This window comes from Leptonychotes weddellii, chromosome 6 (assembly GCF_054177405.1).
Source record: "Leptonychotes weddellii isolate Sample4059 chromosome 6, ASM5417740v2, whole genome shotgun sequence".
NCBI lineage: Eukaryota > Metazoa > Chordata > Mammalia > Carnivora > Phocidae > Leptonychotes > Leptonychotes weddellii.
Window position 1 is genome coordinate 29,699,535 of NC_138374.1, and position 22,495 is coordinate 29,722,029.

Sequence of the window (22,495 nt, forward strand, 5' to 3'; positions counted from 1 at the left end):
CAGGGTAAACAGTTCTTAATGATAGCTGAAATCTAGTTAAATAAATCATTTTATAACCTGGTATTTGTGTAAGTCTCAGGATTATGCTATAGCATATATTTCTTAACATATATTGAACAGTATTAGAGTAAATAGGGAGCAACATCAAAAAACTCAAACTGATCATTTTAAAATAGTTGTTTACACTGGTGCAGCCACTCTGGAAAATAGTATGGAGGTTCCTAAAAAAACAGAACTACCCTATGATTCAGCATTTGCACTACTAGGTATTCACCCAAAGAATACAAAAACACTAATTCAAAGGGATACATGCACTCTGATGTTTACAGCAGCATTATTTACAATAGCCAAATTATGGAAGCAGCCCAAGTATTCATCAACAGATGAACAGATAAAGACGTGGTGTGTATGTGTGTGTATGTATACACACAAAACGAAATATTACTCAGTCATAAAAAGAATGAAATCTTGCCATTTGCAATGACAATGGATGGAGCTAGAGAGTATTATGCTAAGCAAAATAAGTCAGTCAGAGAAAGACAAATATCATATGATTTCATTCATATGTGGAATTTAAGAAACAAAACAAATGAGCAAAGGGAAAAAACGAGAGAGAGACAGAGAGACAAGCCAAGAAACAGACTTTTTTTTTAAAGATTTGTATTTATTTATTTGAGAGAGAGGGCACACACTCGAGTGGGGAAAGGGCAGAGGGAGAAGGAGCGGCAGAGAATCTTAAGCAGACTCTGTGCTGAGTGCAGAGCCTGATGTGGGGCTCGATCTCATAACCCTGAGATCATGACCAGAGCTGAAACCAAGAGTTGGACGGCTTAACCCACTGAGCCACCCAGGCACCCAAGAAACAGACTCTTAACTGTAGAGAGCAAACTGATGGTTGCCAGAGGTGAGGTGGGTGAGTGGATGGGTGAAGTAGGTGATAGGGATTAAGGAGTGCACTTGTGATGAGCACCGAGTGATGTATCATTATATTGTACACTTGAAACTAATAAAAAAAAAACTGTGTTAACTAACTGGAATTTAAATAAATTCTAAAAAAATAGTTGTTGAAAGGGAAATCCCAATTGATGAGGGCAGCACTAAAGATGCCTAAGCAATTATAACCACAAAAAAGTATCATTACTGGCCAGAAATATAGACATGGGCCTTGGAAGAAACCCTCCAAAGATCAATGAAGTTGACCGAACACATACAGACCAACTAAGTAAAAAGCACATGTCACTGGTTACAGGTGCTCCATAAGGGTGTGATGAAGTCATTTCCACTGTGTCCACTTGACAAGTATTCCCTGGTGACAAGTTCTGAAATAGGTAACCCACATTTACACTACGGGAAAAATACCATTCTCTAACTCTGAAAAAAATGGGTCCCCAAACGTACCTTCATGACATAATGACGTGGAAATAAACAAATTTGGGACAGAAAAGGATTAAATGACCTTTTATACCCACATTGTAGGCACAGTCATGAAAGGACACATAACAAGCATAGACACACAAAAGCTCCCTTGGCTCTTTCTGCTGCACACCCTCTGTCCACATGAGGGCCGAAATGTTTCCAAGGACATCAGTAGACGCGAGAATAGCCTGCCAAGGTCAGAGCTATAGAATAACCCACCATTGGTTTTTCTCAATTCTTCTACAAGGTGGCAGGCTTCCTCTTGAACTCGGCTCTCAAGGTCACTCTTCCCCATCCCCAAATTCCGCAGGGTCATGAGGGAGAAGCGCCGTAACTCCTTCCATCTCTTTCCACTGGTGAAAAGGAGTCCTACCAGAGAGGAAACAGAAACTGGGAGGGAGGTCCTAGGCAAGGAGGAGGAAGCTCATACTTGGCAGCCTTGCAAATGGGCCGAGTTCTGCTGAGTTGCTCTTCAAATTCCAGTTCTCCATCCTTCCCAACCCCATAACCAGTGTTGAACGTGTGTACATGTACACGTACCGTGTCCTTTATTAAGTTTTTCAGCTATTGGGAAACTTCCTCTTGCAGAAAACTCTTCTCCCATATCAATCAGGGCTTCCTTCACTGCTTCATACCCATGCAGCACAACAGTGGGCTTTGTGCCAAGATACAGAGTGAATACAGGGCCATAGGCTTTTGAGAGCTAAGAAATTCAAAGAAAATGTACATATTAGCAATTTATATTTTGTGCATGATTTTTTGTGTGTGTGCATGTTAAGCCTGATAACATCATCCTACTGTCGATGTTTTTATTCTGCCAAACATGGCTTCAAATATTTCTCGATCTTATATATAAATAAGATTGTTACAGCTGACACATATAGAGGGCCTCTGTTGTGACAGGCAATGGCCTGGGGAATTGGTACTCAGATTATTACAACTGATTATCACACATCAACACCTTGAGCTAGGTTTATTTACCCTGTTGTACAGATAAAGAGACTGAAGTTCAAAGAATTTCCTGTATATTTCCAGTGTCTAATAATAGAACATCCAAATTTCAACCCCACTTAGCCAACCTATTTTCTCTGAGTCTCCAGTGCCTACCTTGGGACCAGTACCCAGCTGTTTCAGGATCACCTGTAAAGCTCATCCCCTGGAGACTTTTTTTTTTTTTTAAGGATTTTATTTTTAAGTATTCTCTACACCCAGTGTGGGGCTTGAACTCACAACCCCAAGATCAAGAGTCGCAAGCTCTACTGACTGAGCCAGCCAGGTACTCCCATCCCCTGGAGATTCTGACTCAGTAGCCTTATGATGGATACTAGAAATCTATATTTTAAAAAAACCCACCCCAGATGGTGCTAATGCCCCCTCCATTTTGAGATCTGCTGGTATTACGAACACCAAAGGCAGTGCCAGGACATGCAGCATCTCATGGAAGAACAATTTCTTCTATCCTGCAGCATTCACAGGGTATAGACAGCAGCTTTGTGTGGAATCCGAGGATTCTGTTACCATCCAGTTGGTCCTGATGATTTCTTATTTCTTGCATTCATTCAAGTTAGTTCTGAACCTAGTTATTTCCTTGACATCAGGCACAATTTGCTTCTTCAGAGTTCAATTTTCATGGCTATTCTGAACAACACACACAGACTACATAATAGATGACTCCTCGAATGAAATCTCTAATCACAAAACACCTCCCTTACCATTTACCTTCAGCCAGAAATCATAGCAAATGGCTGTGAAACAAAGAAAGGCAGCAGAATTCCTGGCTTTTGCCACTTCATTATTATTTGTTTTAAGATTTAAAGATTTTATTTGAGAGAGAGTGAGCACATGAATGGGGAGTGGAGAGTGGGGAAGGGGAACGGAGAGATTCTCAAGCCGACTCCATGCTGAGCATGGAGCCCAATGAGGGGCTTGATCCCATGACCCTGAAATCTTGACCTGAGCCAAAACCAAGAATCAGACACTCAACCAACTGAGCCACCCAGGCACCCTGGACTTTATTATTTTAATGCTACCACAGAACAGCCTTAATGTTTCTTTATTCATAGAAAACATTATTTTATTCCACTATTCTTTTTTTTTTTTTAAAGTAATCTCTATGCCCAACGTGCGGCTCAAACTCATGACCCTGAGATCAAGAGTCGCATGCTATATTGACTGAGCCAGCCAGGTGCCCCTTGTTCTAGTATTCTTGACAATAATTCACAAGGAGTATTTGCTTTCCAGACATACCTTGATGTTTTTAATAGATTATAATTAATTTTAATAAATATATTTTATTTAAAAGTAGAGGTTGGGGCGCCTGGGTGGCTCAGTCATTAAGCGTCTGCCTTCGGCTCAGGTCATGGTCCCAGGGTCCTGGGATCGAGCCCCGCATCGGGCTCCCTGCTCAGAGGAGAGCCTGCTTCTCCCTCTCCCACTCCCCCTGCTTGTGCTCCCTCTCTTGCTGGGTCTCTTTCTGTCAAAATAAAATAAAAAATAAAAATCTTAAAAAATAAATAAATAAATAAAAGTAGAGGTTAACCTACATACCCTTTGCAAACTGCTAGAGAATCATAAAGCATACTTACATTGCTTAAGGATTTGCTGATGTCCTTCACATCTACCTGGAGGATATTTCCAATGAAAGGGAGAGGAGTGGGGCCAGGTGGGAGCTTCCCCTTTCCAGAGCTCTGTTTCCAAAGTGAAAGGAGAAGCCAAAAGGAGAGACAGAGCGCTAGAACCACAACTGGATCCATGGAGGAATTCTCTTCTTGGACAACTGTGAGCTTGAAATCTAAAGCTTTTATAACACTCCCTGCTAATTCAACATGTCCCTCTGACTCATAAAGTAATCAATCGGCTGGATTTACTTTAATCTCTCTTTTGAAAGGACTTTGGCCCACTGATAAAGATAAAAATATGGTGTTCTTTACTCTTCTTTTGCTTCTGTCTAACACTATGCCCTGAGATTCTGGTCTAACGGGTCTGGGGTGGAGCCCAGGCACTGGTAATGTTTTTGGTTTTTGTTTTTTTAAACACTCTAGGTGGTACCAATTGAGAGTCAGTGAAGTAAATTACTTAATCACAAAAACTGCAAAACATTCTGGATTCTCAGAGTAATGACCAGTTGAGAATTTATGATTTGGGAGGAAATCCTTGTACACAAAAACGTTTATCCTTTAATGCTTTTTTTTTTTTTAAAGATTTTTTAAAAAATTTATTTGACAGAGGGCGCCTGGGTGGCTCAGTTGGTTAAGCGACTGCCTTCGGCTCAGGTCATGATCCCAGGGTCCTGGGATCGAGTCCCACATCGGGCTCCCGGCTCAGCGGGGAGCCTGCTTCTGCCTCTGACCCTCTCCTCTCTCATGCTGTTTCTCTCTCGCTCGCTCTCTAATAAATAAATAAATAAAATCTTTAAAAAATAAATAAATAAATTTATTTGACAGAGAGAACACAAGCAGAGAGAGAGAGGGAGAAGTAGGCTCCCTGCTGAGCAAGGGGCCCGATGTGGGACTCGATCCCAGGACCCTGGGATCATGACCTGGGCCGAAGGCAGCCGCTTAACTGACTGAGCCACCCAGGTGTCCCTATCCTTTAATGCTTTATCAAACACCAGTATATTTTGTCCTAGAAAATGAAAGCCTTTTGAAATATTTTAGTGTACTGTACTAACATCAAATATAAACTAGGTAACATAACCCTTGAACATCCAAATATGTATCAAGTAATTAGCTAAGAAAATTTACATATATTTACCATCAAGCCCTTGTGCCCACACCCCCCAACACAAGGAAAATGAAATTGATTTTACAAGTGGAGAAAGGGAAATTTGGAGGCAACAGGAGGTCCATCCAGTGTTGCACAGCTTTTAAGTGACAAAAATGGGATTTGAACCTAGATCTTTTGAGGCCCATAATGATGCACTATGGCTTACACCACAATTATAGGAAAACAAAATCGAACCCCCAAACATTAGTTCCTCAGTATGTATACCTCACTGACTGTTCACAAAATAACAGGCTTCACTAAGTAGAAGTCTTTATTTGATTCCAAGGATAAAAGAGCCATGGGTTCTCAAAAGAAAAAAATAAAAGATAGGGATTCTTTCCTCTCCATCACTGCAGAGGTGAAACTTGCTCAATAGAGAAAAGAGCCAATCTCAGAATTGAGGGGGCAAGACTTGAGAAAATATGGTTTCCCCCACCTCGCAGTGACCTCCAGACATAACTTCTTCTGTTGGTTTTTTTTTTTTGGCCTGCCACTGTCAAAAATAATGGAATGAAGTATGCACAGCAAAGAAGGCAAGATTTTAAAACAAAAGGTGTAGATTCAGTGGAGAATGGGATGCAGGGAATTCATTAAATAGACCCACAGGACTGGGACACCTGGTTGGCTCAGTGGGAGGAGCATGTGACTCTTGATCTCGGGGTTGTGAGTTTGAGCCCCACATAGGGTGTAGAAATTACTTAAAAATAAAATCTTAAAAAAAAAAAAAAAGACCTAACGAACCACCACCACATGCAGACATGAACAGATGACATTCAGTGTTCATGAGGATCTAGGTATCACTGGAATGATAAATATACTTTATCAGATTACTAATGGTAATGCTTGTACAAAGGGATGTTCTCTAAATTGATCAGTACAGTTATGTCTCAGCTCTTTTACTAAAGAAAATTAAGTTTTATCAAGACCTCAGTTAGTGTTTTATTCCTCATGATTACAGGGATATTGACAATTTATGGAATTTTCACACCTATCATCTTTCTTTTGATACACGAAGTTACCTTACCTAAGATAAAATTATTCCCATTTTAAGGATGAGGCAGCTGGGTCTCGGGGCTGTAGCACCTTTTTCCAAGGACACACAGACTGCAGGTGGTAGAGCTCAGAAGCCACATGCCCTGAGTGGTGCATGCTTCCCTACAAGAAAAACATTCAGTTCAAGTAAGTTTCTTCACATTTATTGAATGCTTACTGAGTATGATTCAGCATTCTATGACTTACCTTCATCAGTGACTTTCAAAATGGCAGCACAGGGTAGTTATAAGCATGGGGTCAGAAAAGATCTGTAACCTTTAGAACTTGAGTCCAGGTCTTGGTGAAACTTTGTAATTTACCAAGGACAAAGAGAAGCATTAATTTGCTGCCTGGCTCATAGCTCTAGTTCTAAAAGAGCCACACTACCTAATGAACTCCGTGGGTTGTTTTGTTTGTTTTTAAGTAGGTTCCATGTGAGCCCAACATGGGGCTAGAACTGATGACCCTGAGATCAAGAGTTGCACGCTCTACTGACTGAGCCAGCCAGGCACCCCTCCATGGCTCTCTTTATAGCAATCATTTTTATTACTTGGGAGACAGGTGTCCCTGCTCTGTTCCTCCCTCTTTCTGAGGCTCCTGCCTGGCCCTTTCTCCTTAGAAAATGGAAGAGTGACAAATGATTCAAGATAGAAGTCATCAGAAATCCCTAGTGGAATCCCTAAATTAATTTTTGGAGTGAGGAATTGGTGACTTGGTGAGGTGAAGTGCCATCAACTCATCAAGTACAAGACCTTGTCTTAGAATCCAGCTTTCCCATTCCCAGTTCGGTAACCTTGCACAGTGAAGGGATTTCCCATCGCTGCCCAAATGGGTGGTCAGCGGGGTATCAGCATGTGGCCTTCCACAGTGAGAGTACTACAGACCTCGGTTAAAGAAACCTTTCATTGAAGCATAATATACCTAAAGTCCTAAAAGTCCTGCTCAGTGAGTTATCATCTGAACATATACTGTGAAACCAACACACAGGCCAAGAAAAATTTTGCCAGGACCGCAGAAACCCCATTATGCCTCCTACTGAGAATCTTCCTCCTCACTAAATGTATCCAGTATCACATCAAATGTTAGTGTTGCCTGTTTGTGAACTTTATATAAACTAAATTATACATTTAGTATTTTCACTTCATATTGTTGCAAATAGCACGTTTTCTTATAGTGTCTTATTTTATAACTATTCCACTATTTTTTTCCATCATATTGTGATGGACATGTGGGTTGACTCTAGTTTGAGACTATTATGAATAGTATTATTAATTTCCTATAGATGGCTTTTTTGTATCCCAATGTATTGGTTTTCTGTTCAGTATATATAAGTATAATTGCTGGAGATGCAGGTGTTTTCTTATAGTAAATACTGCCAAATAATTATCCAAATGGTTGAAAAGCTTTACTATGAGTTGCCAGTTACTCTACATTCTTGTCAACACTAAGTATATTCAGTTTTTCATTTTAACCATTCTGACAGATATGTAATAGCTCACTGTAGTTTTGTTTTTTTCTTTTAAAGATTTTATTCATTTATTCGACAGAGAGAGACACAGTGAGAGAGGGGACATAAGCAGGGGGAGTGGGAGAAGGAGAAGCAGGCTTCCCTCTGAGCTGGGCGCCCGATGTGGGACTCAATCCCAGGACCCCGGGACCATGACCTGGGCCGAAGGCAGACACTCAACGACTGAGCCACACAGGGGCCCAGCTCACTGTAGTTTTTCTTTTTTTTTTTTTTTTTAAAGATTTTATTTATTTATTTGAGACAGAGAGAATGAGAGAGACAGAGAGCACATGAGAGGGGGGAGGGTCAGAGGGAGAAGCAGGCTCCCTGCCGAGCAGGGAGCCCGATGTGGGACTTGATCCCGGGACTCCAGGATCATGACCTGAGCCGAAGGCAGTCGCTTAACCAACTGAGCCACCCAGGCGCCCCAGCTCACTGTAGTTTTAATTCACGTTTCCATTACACTTCATGATACTGAGCGCTTTTTCAGATGTCCATTGACAATATCAATTCTTCTTTGTGAAGGGTTTGTAGTTTAGATATGAGCCCATTGCTGGCTTCATAGATATATATTCATATATTTTACTTTTAATAATCCTAAGTGTACATAAAAGTCCAAAGTCTGTACAAAGAATTTCCTTATTTTGAACATTTGAGAGTAAATCGCTGACCTTAAGTTCCAAAACCAAAATATTTTGGTATTTCCTAAAAATAATGCAATTCTCCCCTATAACCATAATATAACTTTCAAAAGCAGGAAACTAAAGTTAATGCATTAGGACCACACAATCCTCATTCTATTAATGTTTCACCAAAAGTCCCCATGACATCCTTTATATTCAGTTCAGAACCTATTATCACATGTTGCAAGAAGTTGTCATGTCTCCTTAATCTATTTCAGTCTGGAATAGTTCCTCAGCCTTCCCTTGACTTCCATGACCCTGCCACTCTTGAAGATATACGCTGGGTATTTGTAAAATCTCAATTTGGGTCTGGTATTTCCTCATGATTAGATTCAGGTTATATATATCTTCCCCCACCCCTCAAAGATTTCAAGTAATCTCTACCCTCAACTTGAGGCTACAACCCTGAGATCGAGTCCCACGCTCCACCAACTGAGCCAGCCAGGCGCCCCGAGGTTATGCATCTTTGACAGGAATATCACAGAATGCTTTTTCTTCTCATTGCATCCTAGTAGATGACAATTTCAATCTGCCCATTATGGGTGTTCACTTTGATTACTTAAGAGTGCCTGGCAGTCTCTTCCACCATAAAATTATATATATATATATATATATATATATATATATATTTTTTTTTTTTTAAAGATTTTATTTGAGAGAGAATGAAAGAGAGAGCACATGAGAGGGGGGAGGGTCAGAGGGAGAAGCAGACTCCCCGCCGAGCAGGGAGCCCAATGCGGGACTCGATCCAGGGACTCCAGGATCATGACCTGAGCCGAAGGCAGCCGCCCAACCAACTGAGCCACCCAGGCGCCCCTATATATATTTATTTTTATTTTTAAAAAAGATTTTATGTATTTGAGAGCGCCCAAGCAGGGGAGAAGGGACAGAGGGAGAGGGAGAAGCAGACTCCCTGCTGAGCAGGAAGCCCCATGTAGGGCTCGATCCCAGGACCTCAAGATCATGACCTGAGCTGAAGGCAGACGCTTGACTGAGCCACCCAGGTGCCCCTTAACAGCATTTGTAATTAAATATTTTGAGGGTAGACTCTTTGAAACTAAATAACTATTCAAGTTTTCAATGGTATTTATTTACTATGGAATCAGGCATTCAATTACTTTCACAGGTTACAATCCATTATATCATTATTGTTTTTCAAATTGTCTAATGATGGGATTCTTTGCTCTTTTCACATAATTCCATCAATCTTTGAGCAATTTCTTAATTTTCTAACTGTAGTAATATATTCCAGTCTCATCTCCTACTTCTCCTGCCCTACTCTCCAATCTGCCATTTCTCCAGAGTCCTGGTTCTTAATAAAAAATGTTTAGGGGTATCAGGGTGGCTCAGTTGGTTAAGTGTCTGCCTTCAGCTCAGGTCACGATCCTGGGGTCCTGGGATCCATTCCCACGTTGGGTTCCCTGCTCAGAGGAGAGTCTGTTTCTCCCTTTTATCCTTCCCCTGGCTTGTGTTCTCTCTCATAAATAAAATCTTTTTTAAAAATGTGCTTTAGAGGGGCTCCTGGGTGGCTCCTTGGTTGAGTGTCCAACTCTTGGTTTCTGCTCAGGTCATGGTCTCAGCACCGTGAGATCAAGCCCCACATGGCACTGGGCTCCTTGTTCAAGCTGGGAGCCTGCTTCTCTCTCTCCTGCTCCCCCTGCTTGTGCTGTCAAATAATTAAAATTTTAAAAATCCTAAAAGAAATTAGAACGCTCATACTCTGCTGGGGAGAATGTAAGTTACACCCACTTTGGAAAAGACAGGCAAACAGAACATTGATGTGATCTCTGTGGACCAAGGGTTGAAGTGACAGGAGCACCAGCCTCCCAGGCTAGTGTTACCAGATCTGACCCATCCAAGCGCCCCAGCAGGGCAAGTTCACAGGTTCAGAGAACACCAAGTCCCTCCTCTGGCCAAAACTAGAGTGTCCTTCTCAGAAAATGAGTTTGTTTGGTCCACATGACCCCTGAACCTCCCAGGAATGTGTCCTTTTCCACCAGGATTTTAAACTACGCAGGGGAACTTTCTGCAGAGCTCAAAGAATTCACTGGGCATCCAGAGAAGAAAAATAACCCTAGGAGTTCTTACATTTTTCTATCAAAAATTCAGATTTTCAGAGCCCTAAGATATTTTATGCCAAAATTTAACTGTTTTCCTTTTCGATTTCTAACTTTTGAAGTTATATTATTGTTCATTTTCACACGCTTGTCATAAATGCTCTTAAGTATTAGATGGCACATTATTTCTGCAGTGAATGTTAGCTCTATTCTACCCAGTGAGTACATCCATTGTTTGTATTTTAAAATTATTGTGCAATACTGTCTTGGCTGCCTTCTTTGATCCAAAGATTTAGGAGTTACAAAATTTCCAAGCAATTGTTCTATAATTTAGTTCACACTTTGTAATTATCCTGAAATGGGACTACAGGAAATGATTTATATTACAGTAACTTTTTTAAAGGTTGAGAATCGTTTGTAGTCCAAAATGGTTAATTTTAATTGTTATAAGGTCACCTGCTAATAACATCTGTGCGACATTTAAAATTACATCACTCCTCTATTCTTTTTAAGGAGGCTCCATGCCCAGCGTGGGGCTTGAACTCAGAACCCTGAGATGACCGGAACTGAGAGCAAGAGAACCATGCTTAACTGAGCCACCCAGGTGCCCTCCTCTATTCTTTATCTATAGGAGTTTTAACCGCCTACTGAATCAGCTGAATGTTATGTGTGAATCTCCAGGGATGGCCAATGATGGATATAAATTTTAGGTTGGGGGCGCCTGGGTGGCTCAGTGGGTTAAGTGGCTGCCTTCGGCTCAGGTCGTGATCCCAGAGTCCTGGGATCGAGCCCTGCATCGGGCTCCCAGCTCAGCGGGGAGCCTGCTTCTCCCTCTCCCTCTGCCTGCCTCTGCCTACTTGTGCTATCTCTTGGTCAAAAAAATAAATAAAAATCTTAAAAAAACAACTTTAAATTTTAGGTTGGAATTTTTTTCCTTCAACGCATTGACAATTTTATGGTCTTCCTTTTGTCAAAATAAGACATATGCAGTCTACCTGATCTCTGTCCCTTAGTGACTATGCTACTTTTACATTTCATTAAAGAACTTATTAAAGCTAAAAAAGGAATGAAACCTGAATCTGACCACCTTAGTTGGGTAGGTGGTGGCAGAGTACTGAGCATGAAGAGAGGCAGGCATACTTTATAAATGTTCTTAAATACTCTAGTGAAGTGGAGAAGCTCACGTAATCCCCCACCCCCCCACAGACCCCTAAGAGACCTCTCTTCAAATGGTGATATTTAACCAAGCCAGTGATGGATATGAAGTAACAAGACTCAGGAATAAACAAACAGAAGACTCATAAGTGTGACTTGGGGGGTCAATCTGTTGATTGATCTGGGTAGGGCACAGATTTGTGAAAGGGAGATTAGGAAAAATTATGGACAATTTACGCTTTAGGACTGTGTTTCTCATAACAGACTCGCAGACATAGCTCAGGAATTCGAGTTTTTAAAAAAAAATATTTTAAAGATTTTATTCATTTATTTTAGAGAGAAAGAACATGAGTGGGGGTGCAGAGGGAGAGGGAAAAGCAGACTCCTTGCTGAGCAGGGAGCCAACATGGGGCTCGATCCCAGGACCCCAGCGTCATGACCTGACCTGAAACCAAGAGTTGGACGCTTAACCGACTGTGCCACCCAGGTGCTCCAAACTTCACTAGATTTTGGTTAAGTTACATCTTCTCTGAATGTAATGGTAATGGTAGTAAATCAAGTCATGACAATAAGTGATTCCAAAAAACTAAAGAGCAAAAGAGATTTAATAAATTTTTATCCTTAACTATGATTCCTTGGCTTAATTTGGTAACCATAATTGATGGTGAAGTAAAAAATATAGTATGTAATTTGTGGAGATGTACTAGCTAATACAGCAAATAGGATCATAAAAACTTAACTACCATTAATTTAAAAAGAAGCTCAAATTGAAACAGTCTTCTCATAAAGTATTACTTCAAACCACTAAGACTAAAAAATCATATATAACTGCTAAGACATTAGTAAAAGATGCCATCAAACACATTTGCTTAGAAATGTTCAAGTTCCAGGGAGCCTGGTTGGCACAGTCCATTAAGCATCTGACTCTTGGCTTCTGCTTAGGTCACAATCTCAGGATTATGAGACTGAGCCCCACCTCGGGCGCTGGGATCAGCAAGGAGTCTGCTTGGGATTCTCTCCCCCTTCCCCTCTGCCCCTCCCCACTGGTCTCTTTCTCTCCAAAATAAATAAATAATTTTTTTAAAAAGATTTTATTGATTTATTTGAGAGAATGAGAGAGAGAGAGAGACAGCACATGAGAGGGGGGAGGGTCAGAGGGAGAAGCAGACTCCCTGCTGAGCAGGGAGCCCGATGCGGGACTCAATCCTGGGACTCCAGGATCATGACCTGAGCTGAAGGGAGTCCCAACCAACTGAGCCACCCAGGCACCCCATAAATACATCAATCTTTAAGAAATGTTCGTGTACCACTTTCACTACACTCTCAACACATTAGGAACTGTCTATTGATATGGAAGACTCAATGAACAAAAAAAGCTAATAAAGTCTTTTTCATGACAAATTTGTCCAACTGAAGGAATTCAAGTACTGTGTTGAGAATACTCTTTTATATAAAAACAGAAGCAGGGAGTATTCGCTTCAGTATCACAGAATTAGAATATTTGTTCCCTTCTGCCCCTTACTAAAATCTAGAACTAAAAGAACATAAAAGGATGAGAGAGGTATTAAACTCCCAGAAGAGAAGAGATGGCACCACAAGTTTTGGAAGCTGAAAATTAAATTCATGGGTTCTAACAGTCTCAACAGGCTGGAGCACGAGTTCTTAAGCTCACATTTGGGAAGTTTGAGTGACTCATCAGGCAACCAAGTAAGAATGTCAAGTAGCCGGATGGGAATTCAGGAGAAAGATTCTGGCTAGAGATATAACTTTGAGTCATCTATATAAGGCAAGGAGGTAAGACCATCAAGGGAGCCCCAAGCCTTGCTTGGGACATTCTAATGTCTAGGGGTCAAAGACATAAGAAATAGCTAAGAGGACTAAGAACCAGAGAAGTAGGAAGGAAAACCAGGCGATGTGTTTGCTAGAAACTAGCAAACTCAAGAAATTGCTTAGTGGAGGGGCACCTGGGTGGCTCAGTCATTAAGTGTCTGCCTTCGGCTCAGGTCATGATCCCAGGGTCCTGGGATCGAGCCCCACATCAGGTTCCTTGCTCGGCAGGGAAGCCTGCTTCTCCCTGTCCGACTCTCTCTGCTTGTGTTCCCTCTCTCGCTGTCTCTGTCAAAAAATAAATAAAAATCTTGAAAAAAAAAAAAATGTTCCAATGGAAAGAGAGGGATGACTGGAACAGGTTCAGAAAACAATGGAAGAGAACAACAACAAAAAAAGTGAATACAGACAACTTTCCAAGGAGTTTTCCACAAGAGAAAGAAACGGGGTACTTCTGTTGGCTCTAGCTGGCTCTAACTAGGACAATATATCCATAGTAACAGGAAAGGAGGCTACATGGGCACAAATGCTGGGAGGTTTATAGATGCCATCCTGGCAACTTTTTCAAGTTCTTTTCTATTTTCTCAGTGCCAACAGGGAGCAAGGTGAGAGGGAGGAGTTACTACAGATGTAAAACCATGATATAGTCACTGGAGAACATAATAGAACAGACTAGGGAAACTTAGTAGGACTACTAAGCAACCAAGTTATAGGGATGTTTGGTCAGCACGACTGGCTGGTGAACATTTCCACTTAAGAAAAAACACACCTCGGGACGCCTGGGTGGCTCAGTTGGTTAGGCGACTGCCTTCGGCTCAGGTCATGATCCTGGAGTCCCGGGATCGAGTCCCGCATCGGGTTCTCTGCTCAGCAGGGAGTCTGCTTCTCCCTCTGACCCTCCCCCCTCTCATGCTCTATCTCATTCTCTCTCTCAAATAAATAAATAAAAAGAAAAAAAAAATCTTTAAAAAAAAAAGAAAAAACACACCTCTCTGTATTTTCATCAGACTGAATATTCTCTCAAAATGGTTTTCCTTCTGAATTCTAGCTCAATTACCCTATGGCAGAGATAATCTGATCTGCATTGAATATAACATTTTCCCAAGAGACAAACAACCTACAGAAATGGTTCAGGGAGTGTTCAGGAACTCTCTTCCCAGGGGCGCCTGGGTGGCTCAGTTGGTTGAGTGACTGCCTTCGGCTCAGGTCATGATCCTGGAGTCCTGGGACTGAGTCCTGCATTGAGCTCCCTGCTCAGCAGGGAGTCTGCTTCTCCGAGCTCTGACCCTCCCCTGTCTCATGCTCGCTCTATCTCATTCTCTCTCAAATAAATAAATAAAATCTTTAAAAAAAAAAAAAAAAAAAAAAGGAACTCTCTTCCTCACAGTCTGATACATATACAGGGCCCAAATTATTCCTATTTTGCCCTTTATGTTCCTCTATCATATACTATGAATTTTATTTTATTTTTAAAAAGTTTTTATTGCTTCATTTGACAGAGAGAGACACAGCGAGAGAGAGGGAACACAAGCAGGGGGAGTGGGAGAGGGAGAATCAGGCTTCCTACTGAGCAGAGAGCCCGATGTGGGGCTCGATGCCAAGACCCTGGGATCATGACCTGAGCCGAAGGCAGATGCTTAACTACTGAGCCACCCAGGCGCCCCTGAATTTTATCTTACATTCCTACATCCTATTTTCCTCTCTCAGTACTATTTACCCCTCCTACTATACATTTTCAAGGTCTCTTCTTTCTTGTTCTACCCTTGTTTTGCATGATATCCTACCACTTCCAATTTCTGGTCTTTTGTCAAGACCCTACAGTTTTCAAAGTCTGCTCTGAATTACCCACTGTCCAGTTGAAATCTTTATATATGTGTAGAGTACTAACAAATAAAATCAAGTCAACATAATGTTGAATCACAATGCCAGTCAAGACTTTCGTTATTATTTCACCTGAGCCATTATTTTTCTGAAAAAATAATTTGATGAGAACATCTTATAACAAACATTTATTTGGTAAACTATTTTATAGAAATAGACCTTAAAATCAAACAATTTCTTATTTAAACAAGAGAAAGCATAATCCTAATCTTTCCCCCATCAAAGCCTACTCCATAACTGAAGTACCCCAAACCCATGAACTGTACTGCTAAAAGGGGGGAAAAAGACATTAAACTTCCACAGGAAGACTGTATAAATCTGGCAGTGGTTAAGTACACATCAGCCTGTACCCAAAAATATTACCGAGCCTGAAAAATTAACGGAAGATCTAAACTTACTATGAATACTTCTTTGTTCTTATAAGGCTCAGAAAATTATCATATATTAATTATGCAATGGTACAAGTTTCATTATGTAAACGGATAGGATCAAAAAAGTGGATAATCTGAATTTTAAAACCAATACAGGTAAATCACTAGACGTAAACAAGAACTTTTAAAAGACAGTCTTTAGCTCCACTTTAAAACACACATTCAGGACCGGAATCCTCTGAATTTTCTAGTATCTTGAAAATCCCCATCTTCTCTTTAATCGGTCCTGAGGCATTCATTTGATCTAAGAGAAAAATATATAAACAAATATTTATTTTTAAAAAATTATACAAACATAAAAAGGAATCTTAAAGGAGATGTCCAATATGTTGTTATAGAGTCATCTGTCCAAAGCTTAAAAACCTACAGAAATGTGGGACACTTTATTCCTTAATCAATATTCAACATAGCAAAAGTGAGAAAGTAAATTATACTCCTCTTATGACAATGAAAACTGGCCTCTAAGAAAGAGACAAATATCAGTTTGCTAATCAAAATCACTTCTGCTGAATTTAAGATACACAGGTATAGCACACCAATGTGAAATTACATTCTGAGATGTTAAAAAAAATAAAAAGCCCAATCATGGTTAGTTTAAAAACTGGGAAGCAAGATACCATGAAAATTTATCTTCATACACACCCCTCACCGCTAATATGTGGTCTTTTACATTTTTGTCAATGATAGCTATGGAATGAAATCTCTACTGGTTTTGAATGGCATTACTCCAATTTCTTTGGATGTTGAAGCATCTTTGTTAACTGGCCACTTCTTTACTGGTAACTGCCTGCTCAAGTTGTCCATTTTTCTTGCTGACTTTTTGGTTATGTGTATGTAATAAACACTTTCTGTTATGTGTTGCACATATTTCTGTGGTTTGTCTCTAATCTCTGTTCATGGTATCATCTATTTTTATACAAGTCTTTAATGTAATAAAATCTATCGATCTATTCATTTAATTTTGTACCTTAAGAATTCTTTTGCTGTTCTAAAAATCATACATATATATTCCTATGTTTAAAAAGTTTTGCTTTTAATATTTAGGTTTTGACCAATTAATCTATCTAGAATTTGTTACGGAGTATGATATGAGGTCTCCCAGCTGTTGATTAGAAATGTCCCAGCATCATGTATTTGAATAACAAGAATTCCCCCTCTCTAGTTTGAATTGCCATTTCTGTCATTTACTGATTTTCCCCGTAAGTTTGGTTGGCTTTCTGAATTTGCCAAACCACTGGTTTATTTATCTTATCATATGCTAATTCTAGCCTTGATTATTGTGACCTTTAAATTGCGTCTTAATACATGGTATGGAATATTCTGTTGTTCTTTTTTTTTTTTTTTTTTTTAAAGATTTTATTTATTTGACAGAGAGAGACACAGCGAGAGAGGGAACACAAGCAGGGGGAGTGGGAGAGGGAGAAGCAGGCCCCCCACCGAGCAGGGAGCCCAACGCGGGGCTCGATCCCAGGACCCTGAGATCATGACCTGAGCCAAAGGCAGACGCGTAACGACTGAGCCACCCAGGCGCCCCTATTCTGTTGTTCTTGAAAACTGTCTTGGCTCTTGGCCCTTTACTCTTCCATATAAATTTTTAAAACTGCCTGTCATAGTTCTTTAAAGAGTCATATTGGGGTTTTAATTAGAAAGTCATATAAGAGGGGCGCCTGGGTAGCTCAGTGTCTACCTTTGGCTGGGGTCATGATCCCAGGGTCCTGGGATCGAGCCCCACATCCGGCTCCCTGCTCAGAGGGAAGCCTGCTTCTCCCCTCCCACTCCCCGCTTGTGTTCCCTCTCTTGCTGTCTCTCTGTCAAATGAATAAATAAAATCTTAAAAAGAAGAAAGTAATATAAGAAATATAGGTTAAGTTGGGCAAGAACTTATATTTTAACATGTACATATTACACATGACATCCATGAATACAGTTAAATATGTACATTTATTCAGTCCTATGTTTCATAATTTTGCCCATAATGGCCTTAAAGAAAGTGTTACATTAAATCCTAGGCATTTTAGTTTTGTAGCTATTGGAAGCATCTTATTTTCAAAATAATTATTGCTGATACGCATACTATTAATTAATAACAACCTTCTTTAATTCTATTCTAAAAACTTCTAAATTCCCTTAACTTTCTGTGGAGATGATTATATCACCTGCAAAAATTATACTAAAACTAAGTACTACTCCCCTAAACCTACTTTTATTATTTTACAGTGTTAGGACTTCCTTGTAAATTGTGCAATGTTGTGTACTATACAGTGGGAGTGAGACCTGTTATCCTTGAATGCTCTTGATTTTAGTAATTTACTGGATGGATGCATTTTACCAGATTAACAACATTCTTTTCCATGTCTAGTTAAAGAAATATGAGGTGATTATGACGTTATCTCAAGTGGGTTTTCCGTACCTAGTTCTCCTTTATTCAGTTAATGCAAATATTTTCAGATATTACATTATCCTTGCATACCTTCTATACAACTGATTTTTTTTATTTTAAGATTTTTATTTTTTTAAGTAATCTCTACACCTAATGTGTGGCTTGAACCTACAACCCCAAGATCAAGAGCTGCACACTCCAGACTGAACCAGCTGGGCACCCCTATATAACTGATTTTTATTTAATAATATATTTAAGATTTGGCCATAGGGCTTTATCTTTCTCATTTTCGTGAACTATTTGAAAACTAAAATAAACATGCAAATAACCCAGAATATGGGCGCCTGGGTTGCTCAGTCGGTTGGACGTCTGCCTTCAGCTCAGGTCATGATCCCAGGGTCCTGGGATTGAGCCCCGCATTGGGCTCCCTGCTCTGTGGGGGAGCCTGCTTCTTCCTCTGCTTGTGCTCTCTCTGTCAAAAAAGTAAGTAAAATCTTAAAAAAAAAAAAAAAAAGAACCCAGAATAGCTAAAACTTATTTTGAGAAAGAACAGAATTGGATTAGCTCGTCACAATTTCAAAACTGACCACAAAACTGTTAATAATCAAGACAGTGTGAAAGTGACACAGGATTGACAAATAGATAAAGGGGCCAGAATTGAGAGTACAGAAATAAACTATTACATTTATGATCAATTGACTTTCAATTAACATTGCCAAGGCAATTCAATAGGGAAAGAATAATCTTTTCAACAAATGGTGCTGGGACAACACCGTAACAATATGCACAAAAGAATTTAGACCTTTACCTCATACTCTACAGAAAAATTAACTCAAATGCAAGAACTAAAACTGTAATCCTTCAAAGAGAACACCATAACCTTCATTAGGCAAAGATTACTCAGACATGACACCAAAATCATGAGTGGTAACAAAAAAAGATAAACTGGACTTCATCAAAATTAAAAATTTCTGACCTTCAAAAGACACTAATTAACAAAAGTGCAAGACAGGGGGTGTCTGGCTGGCTCAGAAGGTAGAGTATGTGACTTTTGATCTCAGGGTCATGAATTCGAGCCCCACACTGGGCGTATAGTTAAAAAAGAAAAAAAAGAAAAAAGAACATGCAAACTAAGCCACAAACTATGAGAAAATATTTGCAGAACATGTATCAGATAAAGGACTTATATCTCAAATATACAAAGACTTCTCTCAACTCAATGAAAAGAAGACAAAGAGCACAATTTTAAAAAGAGGTATTTGAAACGAAATTAAAGACATCAGGAAATTAAATCAAGTGATGTGCTCATTAATGTTTAACGACTGACTCCCCTGATGCCCTGCCCCACCAAAAGGCCCTGATTTGTAGTTTTTCCCTATCTCCATGGTATTAAATATCCCTACCATCAATACCAAGGTACCAACATAACAGTATTGAAGTAGGGTTGGGAAAAGATGTGCAGCAGTACAGCATTATACAGTATTTCCACTATACAGATACAATACACACAATCAAGAGCATAGATACTAATAGTACGTTAATAATATAACTAGGAAATGATGAATTTTAAATATTATATTTGTTTTCAAGATAATTTATGGTTGCCATTGTAGACATCCATTCATTATTCTAAAGACTAATAAATAGGGGCGCCTGGGTGGCTCAGTCGTTAAGCGTCTGCCTTCAGCTCGGGTCATGATCCCTGGGTCCTGGGATCAAGCCCCGCATCGGGCTCCCTGCTCAGTGGGAAGCCTGCTTCTCCCTCTCCCACTCCCCCTGCTTGTGTTCCCTCTCTCGCTGTATCGCTCTTTGTCAAATGAATAAATAAAATCTTAAAAAAAAAAATAAAGACTGAGCAATTTATCCTGCTTCAGCTGTACAGACAGTATCCTGTACAGAATAACCAAAGAAATGATATGGAAAAGTTCTTAATAAACTAATTCTAGCTAATAAAGGAATAACAAGACAAGAAAATCACCATTTTGCAATCCTTAAGGAAATAATGGTTCTAAACAATCATCATCAATGGATACTAAAACCATCAAGTCAAATAGAAGGACAGAAAACTTTCTAAGATCAGCCTGAATCAGCTGACCAATCTTAGCTCACTAAAAATAAACTCAGATATATGTGCTGCCTGGTAGGATTTAAACTCTGACAACAGCTCTTTCGTCTTGGCTGCTGACATACCATCCCGACTAAGGAAGACATGGAAATGTCAGGATCACGTGAACCATGGCCACACTGGCAAACACCAGACGCACCCAGGAACCAAGGTGATCAACTTCAACAACCATCTACCCAGATTACTTTGGGAAAGTTGGTATGGCGCATTACCGCTGAAAGAGGAATCAGAGGTTTCGCACATCTGCCAACCTTGATAAACTGTGGACCTTGGTTAGTAAGCAGACACTGGTAAATGCTGCCAAAAACAAGATTGGAGCTGATCATATCGTTGATGAAATGCAATCAGACTACAAGATTCTGGGAAAGTAATGCTCCCAAAGCAGCCTGCCATCAGAGAAGGCCAAATTCTTTAACAGAACAGCTGAGAAGATTAATGGTGTGTTGGGTGGGGGGGCTGGAAGGTGGGAGCTGTGTCCTGGTAGCTTGAAGCCACATGGAAGGAGCCTCATTAAATGCTAACAAGTGCTTTTCTCAAAAATAGAATGACAAAGTATTTCTAAGAAATGGAACCTGGATCTAACTAAGCCTGTACAGCTATGTACATAGCTATTTACACTTTTCAGAAAATAAGTAGAATGAGGAACAAATCAAAGGACAACACAAAAGGGGTAAAAAATAATAATAATCAGCCAATTCCAGAATGTAGGTCATTGCATAGGGCAAATAATCCAGTTTTTGTCAATGACTTGGAAAAACAAAGTGAGGAGGGTGTTACAGAAGAAAAGAGACAAAGCCAACAATGAAATTTGGAACCTGATTCTAACTGTAAAGATTTGAGACCACTGGAGAAATCTCGATATGGTCTAGCTAGAAAGTTTTAGTGCCAATTTTCTTAAATGTAATAATGTAATGACATAGTGACTATGTTTAAAGATACGTTCTTCTCAGTAAAAGATGCCTGAGTAAAAGATGGGTAAAAGCTCATGATTTTAAGATTCTGACAAGAGAATCACAATGAAAAAAGATTGGTTAAATGTTGTGGACTAGTAGCTGAATGAATTACATATAGGGATACATAAGTATTACTATTCTCTCTTTTTACAAGTCTGTTTCAGTTTCTGTTAAAGGAAGTAAAAGCAGGATACTTGCCAATAAGGTCACTTCGATCTAACAACAACTCCAGATCTTTATCACTAATGACCTTCTCTCTTGATCCTTTTACTTCCCTATAAGAAAACAAAATATTCAAGTCCATATGAGAAATCAAAACTGTGAATTACATTCTTCTAAAATTAAAAAGCCTTACCTTTCATAATCTCTAGATTTTAATAATTCCATTAATTCCTTAGGGTCTAAGAAGTTCTTAGATTGATTTAATCCAGACTGACCACCTTTGAAGTGATCTAGAAAAAATTTTCAAGAAATTCAAAACACTGACAATTACTTTTAAAACCAAAATATACTACATTACAAACCAATCAGAATGGCTTACGTTAAAAAGAACAGGCAAAGTCAAGTGTTGATAAGGAAGAAAAGCAACCACAACTCTCCTACTTCATTGGTAGAAGTATAAAATGGTATGTCCACCTGGGGAAAAGGTTAGCAGTTTCCTAGAGTTAAACATACACCCAGGGAAAGACCAAGAACAAACAAAGGCATACGTCCACAAACACTTGAACAAGAGCAGCTTATTCATAAAAACCAAAATCTGGAAAACAATTTAAATGTCCCCAACCAACTAAAGAATAGATACATAAAACTATTAACTTCTAAAACACAAACATAAACGAATCTCAAAATATTATGCTGAACAAAAGTAGCTACATATATACAAATGAATCCATATATGAAGTTAAAGGAAAAAGGAGTCTGTGTCAGAAACTGGAACAGTGGTGCCTTCTACTGAGGGACAAGGGAACATGGAAAATGACTGGTGCACAAGGAAATGCTTTTGGATGAAGGACAGGTTTGTTACCTTGATCCGGAGGATAGTTACAGGAGTGTATACATTTGTCAAAATTCATCAATCTGTACATTTAAGATCTGGGTATTTTACTATATGTATATTCCCTCAATAAAACACTCTGTCAGTATTTTAAAAATTCCTTTCAAATTGTTCTTTGATATTAATTTTTCAAAATACTGAAAACAGACTTGGGAAAACAAAACTAGACATACATTTTACTGAATTTAAATTATATTCAACAAAGAAAATATATTTCATCATTCAAATT

The 22,495-nt window shown here is 39.5% G+C and overlaps 2 protein-coding genes across 2 annotated transcripts in view; both read right to left on the reverse strand.

Annotated features, from left to right (window-relative positions):
* LOC102741683 (cytochrome P450 2C41) overlaps positions 1-4,527 on the reverse strand; it is a 19,179-nt gene extending 14,652 nt beyond the window's left edge. The window contains exons 1-4 of the mRNA XM_081823076.1: positions 4,002-4,527; positions 1,957-2,119; positions 1,466-1,785; positions 1,248-1,344 (exon numbers count right to left, since the gene is read on the reverse strand). Of these exons, the coding sequence (XP_081679202.1) occupies positions 1,248-1,344; positions 1,466-1,785; positions 1,957-2,119; positions 4,002-4,169 (748 nt within the window). The 5' untranslated portion in view covers positions 4,170-4,527. The remainder of the gene's footprint in view (positions 1-1,247; positions 1,345-1,465; positions 1,786-1,956; positions 2,120-4,001) is intronic.
* A 10,911-nt stretch (positions 4,528-15,438) lies between these two features.
* HELLS (helicase, lymphoid specific) overlaps positions 15,439-22,495 on the reverse strand; it is a 37,828-nt gene continuing 30,771 nt past the window's right edge. The window contains exons 20-22 of the mRNA XM_006735578.3: positions 21,568-21,664; positions 21,411-21,487; positions 15,439-15,998 (exon numbers count right to left, since the gene is read on the reverse strand). Coding sequence (XP_006735641.1) covers positions 15,904-15,998; positions 21,411-21,487; positions 21,568-21,664 — 269 coding nt within the window. The 3' untranslated portion in view covers positions 15,439-15,903. The remainder of the gene's footprint in view (positions 15,999-21,410; positions 21,488-21,567; positions 21,665-22,495) is intronic.